This window comes from Aptenodytes patagonicus, chromosome Z (genome assembly GCF_965638725.1).
Source record: "Aptenodytes patagonicus chromosome Z, bAptPat1.pri.cur, whole genome shotgun sequence".
Classification (NCBI taxonomy): Eukaryota; Metazoa; Chordata; class Aves; order Sphenisciformes; family Spheniscidae; genus Aptenodytes; species Aptenodytes patagonicus.
In genome coordinates this window covers 60,915,562-60,928,536 of record NC_134982.1, presented here as the reverse complement: position 1 = coordinate 60,928,536, position 12,975 = coordinate 60,915,562, and the positions used below count along the sequence as shown (strand labels likewise).

The 12,975-nt window shown below is 35.0% G+C and overlaps 1 protein-coding gene across 1 annotated transcript in view; it reads left to right on the top strand.

Moving 5' to 3' along the window:
* ST8SIA4 (ST8 alpha-N-acetyl-neuraminide alpha-2,8-sialyltransferase 4) overlaps positions 1 to 12,975 on the top strand; it is a 60,821-nt gene that overhangs the window by 22,100 nt on the left and 25,746 nt on the right. Inside the window, exon 4 of the mRNA XM_076362488.1 lies at positions 6,298 to 6,591. Within this exon, the coding sequence (XP_076218603.1) occupies positions 6,298 to 6,591 (294 nt within the window). The remainder of the gene's footprint in view (positions 1 to 6,297; positions 6,592 to 12,975) is intronic.

The following is a 12,975-nucleotide window of genomic DNA, read 5'->3' as shown; positions in this document are numbered from 1 at the left end:
AGAAGTAATGAAGTTTATTAGCAGGTGATGGTACAAAAATGCATCTTCTAACTGAAGTGAAATCAGTCATAAATTCAGAATTCTTGTGGACTTGTGTTATAAAAGGGGATATCAGGTCAATAATAGTATATTTTGCATGGCACATCATAGAAGACAGCTGTGATTCCTGTGTGTGAATAGAATCCATAATTATGCTGTACCTGAGACTCTACACAGCTTGCAACTCTTGTGAAACATTCTCTATTGTGCCGTGCAGAGGATAAGGACTGGGGTGAAGTGGGATATGTCAGGGAATTCCCTGCTAATCCAAATCCCTATGGTTAATTTGAAGCAATTCTAGTTTTGTCAGGAGCCAAACAAGTATACAGAACATGTGAGAATCCATACATTTTACTAATCATTAGATTTGGCAGGGGGGAGATAGGAGGTTTGTGCGTGGTTTTTTTGTAAATTTCCCTTTTTTGGGTGTATGTGAAAGTTACCACAGTGCTGCTGCACACCTTTATTTGAAGAACTGGGTGAAATGATGTGCTACATATACACAGGTATTAGGGTGATGTGCTTCCTGCAAGTAGACTGGGTAGAGAGTACTCCAGCTGTTAGGTTGTCTGCTGCCTTGAATTTAACTTTTTTTTTCCTCCTGTGTGTTTGAGCCTTGAATTTTACTTTCACATCCAAGTGTTTCTTAAAATGTCAAGAATCTTTGAATTCAAGATTGCAGTTGTGATTCATACAGGAATCTGGGTATCCAATGAACCTGAATATAAAAGCTTGCAGGCTATTCAGGAAAGAGTGTATGTTATTGATACTAGTTTAGGTAATGTCATATGTTTCAGAGATGTTTAATGTTATGTCTTCCAGCAACAATCTAATTTTCATTTTTTGGCTTCTCAGAGTGTATGTGGTTAATATTGTGTGATGGATATTTTTGGCTTTGCTCTACAAGGAGAAGATACTAATGAAACAAAGCATGTTTTTACAGCACTTTTGTGCAGCTTGGGCTTTACAGTGGTTTCTAAATACTTATTTCAACCTGTAAATCTCAAGTCCACAGATTGTTGAAGGATTAACAAGTGTACAGATTCATGGCCAATTCTTGCATTATTACTGTGTGAAGAATATTCTTTTAGTTCTCAATATCAAATAAAATGGAAATAATAATCACTTTTACTCGAGCAAATTTTTATGGCGTTTATTTAAAATTAACTTGAAAAAGAATACTGATATATGGCCTATGAATATTACATATTGGACATTTACGTGCATATGTATGAGCTGTATGTTTATTAGTGACCAAGCAAGCTCAACTGAATCTCTGTGGAATAACTGACTTCTCATTTGAGTGTATTTTTGTGAATATAATTTCATTATTTTCTTTGTTAAGCTCTGCTCTCTAAAAGGCTAAGTATGTTATGGGTGTGTTTGAGCCATAAAGGCGTCACAGTAAAACCAGGGTTGATTACTTTGATGTAAGTGTGGTATAGCAGCACTTACTCCATTCTTCAGTCTTTTCTCATGGCATGCAACTCCAGCCATTGGCAGTTTGGTTCTTTTTTCCCCACATTTTTCCTTAATAGATCCCACTGTAACTAATACAAGCAACAGGCAGTTGTGGAAGAAGCAGGTTTTCAATCACTGAGACGTTTTGGTCTGTGTATCTAAGGATCTTGGTTATTCTACAGATACCCAAATACCATGTGATATTTCAGACATGAACTAATTTTTCCCTTTCACCCCAGATCTCTTCTTTAGTGATAGCATCGCAGTGCATATTCCTGTTGAAAATCTTTTGCTATCACACTGAAAGCTTGTGTGTGAGAACCTCTGCATTTTTACTCTGAATATTATATATATATATATATTTGCCTCTCAGCATCATGATTATACACAAATACTATGTAACTTAGGTGGCCCTGTAAACTTACAGATTACCTAAATCGTATAATTGATGCCTGATACTAAGTTTAGACTAACTACCCTGTTGAAATGGCTGTGCTGAGGTTTTGGGTATAGTCTGGGCTGATGTCATGGGAAGAACAGGAACTGCAGCATTAATTTGAGGTATCTTGCATATTATTGCCTATGATACTACCAATCACGCAGATTATGAACATTTCCCACTTACTTAGGTTTTTTTTCCTAACCCCCTTTTACAAATGTACCAATCTTTGTCTCATTAGACCAGTTTCTGAACACTTCTACTGTAGAGAGTGCTTAGAAGAAGTAAGGGAGCAAATAATGACTCTAATTATTTGCTAGTTTAGTGCAAGGGAAAAAAGAAAGAGCTAGAGCTTCTGATTAAACAAAATGACATAGAAAAAACAGCCATAAGCTTGTTAGTTTTAAAGAATAGACTTACAGTGAATTTTTATGGAAAAAAAAGAAACCAAAGGAACTCATGAAAACCATTATTTTGCAAAATTGTTTTTGCTGGGGCAAGCTGCATTTCATAATTTTCTCTGGAAACAGTCAATATCTTGGACTAAGGAGAAGGAGATTTACAAACCTTTATATAATGTGATGTATATTCTCAATGCTTATATTTACAGCTGTCTGCTTAATTGCTCAAGTCAATCTTCAGTGCTGTGTGTGACTGTTAATTCCAAGCCATTCTCATATTCTCAGTGCTAGTAACCTCATAGCAAGTTTGTCCTGCTCAGCTTTGACCTGCAGCCCACTTACTTGCAGGCTGACTAACATGAAGGCAATACTGAAGTTTTTTTAGAATGAATGGAAGTTGATGGTATGTTGCAGAAAATTGTGTTTTGGAGTCAAATTTTAAACAATCATATAGTTGCAAGGTATCAATAATGTGGCATGTGAGAAAAAGGAAACTCAGTAATTTACAGTCTTCTATCTATTCTTCCTGCTGGGTTTGATATAGCAATGCAACTTAAAAAAAAAAAAAAAAAGTAAGGTTTCATTTGTTGTGTACAAATTTCTAGGCACGTAATTGTAAAGCTTGTGGTGCAGAGTCCCCCTCACCCCCTCATCACTGTTGTGGATATATTTGGCATTCTGTGCCTTACAACAAATGAGCTAGAATTAAAGAATATAACAAGGGAAGGGTATTGCATTGCCTATTTCAAAGTTGTTCAGTTAATAGGCTTCTTAATTTGACTTAAAAGAAAATAAATATAAGTTTATGTGTCTCTCTGAATACAAAGTTTTCTTGAAAGAGTCCTGAGAATTGACGGGAGATAATTGACGTCTGCTAACAAAATAAACTTAAAATTTCTAACAACTGTATGAAACTGTGGCATAGCATAAAGATGCATTAGAGGTTAAGATAAAAGTTCTGAAACAGGAAACTAAAGCTATTTACATATACTCAGGTCTATATACAAAATACACAATAGCTAGTCTTATTAGCCCTGAAACATACCTTTCTATAAAATTTTCTGGAACTCATCTGGAAATATCAGTTATCTGGTATTAGCAGTTTAGGGTAAGTGTTACAGTTCATCACTACCACATAAACTCTTGAACTTGTATGGAAACACTTCTGACATAACTGCTTCATTTACTCCCTACTGAAGAATGTGCTGATTTTAATTGATGGGTTTTAGCAGGTGTTTTATATTTTCCAACTTTGTGGATAAATATAGAGTAATTATTCAATATTGACACTTCTAATTTAATGAGCACTAGAATCATTCTTTGAAGGAAGTAACCGCTAAGAAAATGAGAAGTGGCTTAATGAGGGTAATATTTTTATAACTTGGTCAACTGCAACTAATCTAGTAATGTTTATTTCCTTAACAGAGCTAGAAATTTGTGTAGAGCTTGTCTTACACTTGTATTCTACTAAAACAAGTCTTAGCAGTGTACAGCTAACAGCATCTAGTTACTTCTTTGAAAACAGAGACTTTCAAAGTGCAGGTGTGCTTCCCACATTATTTCAAACTTCAGCACTGCTACTAATCCATATTTATATAACTGAATTTTTAAAAGATCAAAGGTTAAGAGGTGCTCAGCATTTGGAAAACAAAATGCCTTACCTGCGTCTACTATTTTAATCAGCTGTCTAACTTGAGACAATGAAGCTTGAAAAATATGATTAAAATTCTAAATTAACTGTTCATAGACAACTCCATTGTTACTGAGTGTATTTAGATTGCTCATTATTTTCTGAAGTTATACTTGAAAAATCTGAATGTGCCATAGAATTCATACTGCTTATACTGTGTACCTTTCTAAAATACAGTTTTGGATATTAAGTATACTACTGTTGAAGCAGTAATGACATGCAAGATACGTATTTGGTATGCCTATGGTGATTTTTTTCAGGGTCTAGGTGAAATTACGTTTATATACTTGTTTCAAACTGCATACACTTTTAAGATTTTGGCACTGATGCTGTTGGCAGATCAGAAAGGAGCTGTCAAAAGACATGGAATCATATTAGAACCGTAAGGCCTTTGTTATATTTGCACACTTTGCCTATGGCGTACAGGTAGTGTTGGTATATAGATGCTTCTCAGAGTTGGACACAGAGAGAGCAGGATTTGCAATGTCAAGCTCTGTCTTACGTTTGTAAGTAATAGATGTCATCATATGCATATATGTGTGACTACTGAAAAAAATCCTGCTGTGCAAGAATCCTTCATTATGTTGTGCAGTCTGCCCTTAAAAGAGGTATTTTCAAAAGCAGCAGTAATTCAGTGAATTTGATTGGTTGATTTTAAGTCTTTGGTTTGATTTTTTTTTTTTTTTTTTTTAGACTTTATGCAACACCAAAATTTTGACAATTCCAGGTTATATGTTCATGCATTAAGTTTTTTAGAAAAAATTTTCAAAGCCAGTATTGAAATCAGTGGGAGTTTTTCTTGTGCCCTAACTACCATTTTCCAAAAGATATTACTCTTAGCAGCCTGTAATACATGCAGATGGTTTGTGGAATAGATGTATAAAGATACTGAAGAATGTAAATCAATTTCCTAAGAAAGCTTACATCTGCCCACATGTCATCAGAAACTTGGACAGCTTTATCTCCTAAGAATATGTAGGCTTTATGGTCTTCAGAACATTTCTTTCTGAAGAAGATAGGACGACTTCTTTAGTTGATAATTACGGAATGAAAATGATGTTCTGAGGAATTAGTAATCAGTCAGGTGTTAATCAATATTGCTCTGCTGACTTCAGTTATTTTTATATGACACTGGAGATCTGGCCATTAGAAGATGGTAGGGGATAAGCTTAAGTAAAAAGTTTACTGTACCAGAAAAGAATTGCAGAACTAATAGAATACCATTTATATTAGGAATATAATAACAAGCAAATGTTTTGAAGGACCTAGTTCCAACATAGCTTCTTAGCTTCCTCCACCTCAACAGAGCAGTTTGTTAAATTGTGAAAATATTGTTGCGGCAAGATACTTATTTGGGGTATACCAGCTACAGGCTAATTCACTGAGGATGTTGTGGAGGTGATTTGTTTCAGTCAGATCATACTGGTCACTGAAATCACAATTAATTTCTGAATTGCATTTTGTCACCTGCATCCAATGCTGCCCATGGAGAATGCTGCCTCTGTGTGATTACATATACATGTATTTATATAACTGAGGTAAAAAACTATGCTGAACAAAGGCCTGATGAGACCTTTTTCTCAAGCCTAGAAAAAATCACAAAGCTACTGCAAAATTAAACAAGGTTTGAAAATATGACGTCAAGGAAAAATGGAAAGATTAATGCTTTTTTCCAAAAATTGCATTTCTAAATGAAATGAAAATACTAAATTACAAAACAACCGATCAGCTGCAGTGATAATACCAAAAACCAAAATACCAAAAACTTATTTAACATGGGGTAAAGTTCTTTTGTAAATCATATTTAAATACTGTATTGTAAAAAAAATGCAATGACTAACCTGTATAAATTATACCTTAATTGGCTGGCATGGCTTCCTTTAAGAGTGTGAGCTGTTGGTAACATGATGACAAATGAACACTAATGAAAGGTAATAGGTGTTAGAAAGCATACTCTTATTCATGAGTGCTACTCTGCTATCTGTCAATGCATTTTAAAGCATGATGACATGGTTTTCAAATGTACAAAGAACTTTTTCTTCTTGCAGCATTATGTACATTTAATGTTTTTAAGAAATTTGTCTAATGAGTGTCCAAGTTGGGTAAAACGCTGCATGTTATCACACCTGTTGTCACTGGTATTTTTTTCTCACGTTAAATTGAAAAGGGCTTGCATGTTCATTTTCAGCTTTCCCTTCATGCACACATTTTTCTGAGTTAATGTTTCATATTTATTTTCATTTTTCCATTAATTTCTTCCTCTTCAGGTGCAATCTAGCTCCTGTGGTGGAGTTTGCTGCCGATGTGGGAACTAAATCTGATTTTATTACCATGAACCCATCAGTTGTACAAAGAGCATTTGGAGGCTTTCGGAATGAGAGTGACAGAGAAAAATTTGTGCATAGACTATCCATGCTGAATGACAGTGTCCTTTGGATCCCTGCTTTCATGGTCAAAGGCGGAGAGAAGCATGTGGAGTGGGTTAATGCATTAATCCTTAAGAATAAATTGAAAGTGCGAACTGCCTATCCATCACTGAGACTTATTCATGCTGTCAGAGGGTAAGTGTCTGGAAAAGACTGGTCTGTCCTTGGCACAATGAAGCTCATAACTAGAATTCCTAGCAGGCAGAAAAAAGCTCAAGTAAAATGTTTAAAGGAGTATGGTATTTCCATTATTGTTGTAATGGATTGCTTTTATGATAAAATAAGTTTGTTTGGTAATAAATGTCATCCACACATTTAGCCTGCAAACAACCGAAATACATTAGCACAATAACTTTTCACTTTCACTTTTATGTACAAAAATTTTTTATGATCATTATAGTGATAAATTAATGAAAAAATAGTCTGAATTCAAAAGATATCTGTAAGTCATCAAATCAGAGGACAATGAAAGTGCTACATATCTTCTTTTGGGCAAGAGATAAGAATTTAAATAGCATAGGGGGTAGGGTAACAATCATGTAAATAATGAAGTCTGGCAGATCTGAAAATAATGAGCTCTTTCCTAAAACGTCTGGGATTTTGTAGCAATCTTTCTCCTTTTGAATTTGGCCAGATGCTTGGGCAATTCAAAAACATTGATCAGAATCACTGAAAACATTCATGTAACCAGTTGTTAAAAAAAAATGCATCCATGCTTTGTGCAGAGACTTTTTTTTTCAACCCCATAATTAAACAAGGCTGTCAGAAGGCTCCAATGTCACTACAAGTAAGAGTATATAGGGCTATGCATGAAAAACATTCAGAAGATGACAGTAGCGCAATATCTGTTTGTGCAGTGAATTATGACAGCATGATAATATTCAGCTTTGTGTTCCTTGAACTATGCTGTCTGTTTGTGGGGTTTTGGGAGATGCCTCTCACTTTGGGAGATTAGTGTTGGCTTGTACACCAGTAACTGATTATGTATCTGCCTAAAAAGTTGTTTCTGTTCCAGCAGCAAAGATAAGATCAGAGGGGATGTTTGAACTGTTACCCCAATCTAGTATGAAAGTATGAGAATAAAGCTTAGAAATATGTTGTTCTTCAGGATACTAGGACTTCTGAATATGCTTTTCTCCTTCTGCCACGTCTCAGATAGTTTAACTGCTGTGTTCTTCATGTGGTACACTTCTGGCACTGGAAAAAAAAAAGAATCTGTTCTCTTTGGAATTTTGAAATCTTTTGGAAAGCCTTTAATTTTTTACTGGGTTGCTCAGTTTCCATAGTTGTTGGGATAGTTGTTTTATTTTACAGTTACGCTGTAGCTATTTATGGGCCTTGATTGTGTTGAATTTTCAAGTATTCAAAATGCCTATAACACATGGAAGGGTGTAGTGGGTTTTGCGTATGTGTATAAATCTGAATAAATAAGATTACTTCCAGTTTACAAACAGCTGTTCTCATTTCCATCTGCTGAATCTGGGCAAAATTATGAAATGTGAATGGTAATTCAGAATGTGCAGTCTTTCAGCTGGCCAATTTGAAGGTCCTTTTGGGGGCTTTGTCTTTAAAAAAAAAAAAAAGAATTAGCACCTACATTGTCTCCCTGAAAGAAAGGCAACAAAAGCTCTGCCATCAGAATTGTGTTAAAAATTAAGACTACACTGTATTTCAGATTATACCTAGCAGTGTCATCTGATAGGACTGCACAAATTTGTCAGGTTGTTGAATCTGTGCTCTAAAGCTTAGGTCCTCCACTGCAAACCTTGTTGTTTAATCACGACGCTTTCCCTTTTTTGTTCTTGTGGGAAGTAACCAAATATCATGTATTCTTTACTGTTCTTTTTTTTGTAATTTGAGTAAGAACAAAACAAGAAGTCAAATTTATCTTTGGTCTAACTCTTGACTTAACGCAGTGAGGTGCATGACGTGAATATGTCTTCGTGGGTGAGGTTTGGAAGTGATACAGTTAGCAGTAATACATTTGGAATAAATATTCTTTAGATTTCTTAGAAGGCAGTCTTAAAACACCAGCCCGTAATAATGAGGTTTGTATTACAGCAAAGTTAAATCTAGGGAAAGAGTATCGTCTTTTTACAGGTTGAATTACATCTCTTTAAGATCTGTTAGGTTTATATGTCAAATGGAATACCATGGCAGTATGAGAAATTCATAAGCAAAAACTGTTCTTAAAATGTGTCTGAGCTAAAAAAATAATATTTTCTACAAAGAAGTAAAGTAACTTGAAAAATAAAGTAAAATTAAAAGCTGCATAATCCTTTTATCAAACAGTCCATTTTGAGGAGTAAGACTTGGGAAAGTTTAAGCAAGTTACAGCTGCTAACTTCAGTTTGAAACTAATGGACAGCTAAGTCTGCTGCCATTTAAAACAGTGTGTGCAACTAAACATACTTAGTTTTAAGGAAAATCTTCATAATACTGTATCTATTGTGCTCATGTTTATTTCAAATTCAATGTAAACTGATGATTTATGAGCCTCTGAAAAGATACTACCTAAAATTAACTCCTATAAAACACTCATTTTATGAATCTGAACTATTTTTGTATATTTGTTTTGATATATTTGATATATTTGTTTGTATATTTGATGCTTTTGCAAGCTCTCTGCTTGCAGGTTTGTCTTTGTGACCATGTTAACAGTGATGACGTAGTGGAGGCCTGTGCTGCTGCAAAACAGAAAGGATAAAATAAACCTAATGTGAAGATTGCTGTTAGTTGAATGAGAAGCGAAAACAGGAAATGTACCCACAAAACCTGCATGTTAAAACACACAGTAAGACCTGTGCAGACCATCTAATCTCCTTCATAGGGTGCCTGAGCATATGCGCAAGACTGAGAATGCAAGGCTTATGTGACATCTTTCAGCCTTTTAAGCTGTAAGAGGGAGATGGAGTTTGAGTTACTGATGAAAGCATGATAAGGAAAGCTGAACTGCAAGAAGTGGTTTTTGTAGACTGTCTTAATTTACACAAGGAAACTACTTGCATCTGTAGCCTTTGTTTTGTAGACTCTGAGCATTCTCAAATAGTTGTATCTTTGTGTTCGAATGTAGCTCAATGATTTTCATTAAGGGGTACAAAAGTGTAGAGCAGACACATTGGGAATGTAGCATTTGCAATCATTGTCCTGTATTAATATTTGTAACATCCCTAAACTCCTCTTAACTTCCATACAAGTAAATATTCACTTCTTTTGTTTCCCGTTTCTTACCTTGATAATTCCAAAGCATTCTGGCTTTTCTTTTTATTTGAGTATGCATATTTTTCATTAAATAATTTATATGAAGGTAGTTAGAGCTGTTTTAAATTAGACTTTAATGATAAGAGAATCAGTCGAGTCGGTGTGTGTCTTACCTTGCTTTTTATATCTTGAAACCCCCCAAATTCATAACAACTTAAACACAGTGAGATTTTTGTTAGACCATGCCAAAGACATAATACCAGGAGGGTCTACTGAAGAACTGTTCCTCAACTTGAAAGCATATTCTTATGGAGACGAATAAAAGGTGCAATTTTATGTTTAATAAGCTAAAAGATTCCATTAAGCTGTTTCAGAAGACTTACGCACCCATGTGTTTTTCCTGTACCACAGATACACGTGTAGATGTGGTATACCACAGGGCTATACCATATCCATATCATTCAGCTGGTTGAAATGAGGCTTTTATTTGAAACTTTAGCATATTATATTGCAACTACAGATCTTCATAATCTAAAAATATAAAACACTGATACAGGCCTAAAACAGCCTAAAAAGAGAAGATGTCTATCCAAAAAAGTTACAATTATAAAGTCTTCCTTTTTTTGGAAGAACAAATAAATTCCCAGTGTAAATTTAAATTGCTATCAGGAGTTCATTGATTTAATGCACCTAAAATGTTATTAAAAATATGGAAATGCCATGTATTGTGGGCTAAGTCATTTAGTAGCTAATCATGAATAAAGTAAAGTTCATAATTCCAACCTGACAAATTAAGTACTAATAAAGACATTTAATGCTGAAGGGTGCAGGCTGATGGCCACAAGGTTTGGAAAGTATTGTCTCTATTCCTTTTTGTCTGTATCACAGTGCCAAATTGTTCTGGCAAATTAGGTTTTTTCTTCATCAGTCTTTAAAGCATAAGGCACAGGCAGTTTCTAAAGACAGAACATTAACTGTCTTAGACTTCTGATCTAGTGAGGCCAAATTCTGTATTCCTATGTACTGGTTTACATAGTAACAGGGCAGTTTTGCTGCAGTCACATATGGCACTGAAATTCTCTCCTATTTTTCCTTCTCTTTTAATGAAAGAAACTTTCTGAGCAGCACGTAGTATTTGGGAGTAGCTTTTGGTGAGATAGTAGAATAATGACTGCATTCTGAGATCATTCTGAAAAACTTTATTTTTTCCTGTCCATTTGTGCACTTTTTGGGTCATAAGAAAGGTAATGTGGTGTTTGAAAAAGAAATTGCTTTTTTGCAGATTTCATGCCTTATTAAACTTCTGTGAGTGATGGCCACTCCTCTAAAATCTCAGAGGAATTTGAAGTTTTGAGAACAGATTATGTAAATACTCAGTCCAACATGATAACTCCTTTTTTAATCGGTAGCATATCTTAAATAGCCATTGGATTCACATTCTTTACTTCAGTAGATTTAGATCAAGTGATAATTTATTTTCTCTATTCTACTTTTGTACTTACTGATCAACAAGTTTGTATTTCAGGTGAGAATATTGGATTTGGAAAGTTCTTTGGGGGCCGTTGCATGATTTTTTTGTTTTATAAAGCTGTTTTATGGAACTTTTAATGTAATTGTGCACACATTATTGACAAAATAATTGAGGTAATCAATACGTAACAGTTCAAGATGGAACTAGAATCTATAAATGAAGAGCTTAACTGATTAAAAGGATTTATTTGCTCTCTAATGCCACTGCCAGGAAGGTCAATTATAAAGTAATTATAATGAGCAAACCACACAACTTTTTTTTTTTTAATTGCATTTAACAACAAATTTCACAAACTTTGATTTATTAATATGCCTGAGATTTAATGCTGAACTCTTTCATTAGGATTATTTTTAATAATATTTTCCAAGTGAGATGATACTCTGTGAGGTGTGGACAGTGTCTGCATAGAGTCTGGTCTCAGTAGCAGAGCTCTAATGGAATATGCATTAAACAATAGGCAAACAGGAACTGAGCCTGCTGGGATTAGAGTCCAGATCTTGTTGTTACTTCCAGTGGTGGCAGACAACCAAGCCTGAAAGTAGGATCAGCAGATGCTTTCTGCTATGGATCCTGCCTTGCAGTTCCTTGGAGGGAGTAGAGAGGGCTCAAACTAAGCGTGTTGTTGGTCAACTAGGTGGAGGCCAGAGTTAACTCCCAGAGCCTTGCACAGCTATTCTGCTTCTGCTGGCAAATATCTGAAGACATCTGCTGAAGAGGCTGAACACCCCCACCCTGCCAAGCAACACAGTCTTTTACAATACAGTAGTTTTCTGAGAAGTTTTTTCTCATGTTTCCTCTCCCAACTCCACAAAACAAAGTTCTCACACTCATCTTCATGTGTAAGAATGTTTTCTTGGCTTTTTTTCTTATTGGAGCCATCCCATGAACTATTAGTCACTCAGCAGCAATATCGCTGAAATTGCTTCACATAAGATTCCTTCCCGTCTTTTGGGTATGGAACAATCGCGTGGACATCCTGTGGGATTTGCCTGTGCTCCACTTACTTCCTCCTTGCTACTGCCTGCGAAAGAGCGGTATTAGAGTTGATCCTGCATTAAACATGGCAGAATTCCCACTGAAATCTGTGTTTTGCCTGTGTAAAGAGTATGCTGTGCCTATTTATGGTCACTTTTCAGTGCAGAGTCTTTTTTTCTTTGTTAGTGAAAGCAAACAGCTGCTGTTTGAATCTAGTGATCTTTTACACAACTTCACCACGGCTCCAGAGTCCTTTGCTGTTGGAATTACAGAAAAAAATACTTTAAGAAACACAAACATGAAGAAATCAAATAGTTCTCCAGCAGCTCTGTGCTAATAAAGAAACAATTGCTGGGAGCAATCTATATTGTAAACACTTCTGTTTCTTTTCTTACTACTAACAGACTTTACTTTTTTTCTTTAATGCTAAAATATAATTCTTAAGAAAAGACATTTTGGAGTACATGGATGAATAAATAATCACTGCAGAAAACAAAAGATTAAAAAAATGGCCATTAAGCTAAAAATACAATACTATACTGAATATAAAATGACCATGTGTTTTGCATCATGTCATACAATTATTCAAAATATTAGGAAAAAAAATCACACATTTCGCTACTTTTCAGTGGAGTACAGTCCCATTTTTCATATATATGGATGTTAAAATAGGAGTTCTGTATTGCAGTATAGAACCCTTGCGTAATGCATCAGTAGAGCTGGCTTTGTTTGATAAGTTATACAAACAAATGGGATGCCAGCTAGTTTGGCTTTTCAGAATTTAATCTGTTGTGTGAAGTTGTTCTTCAGAT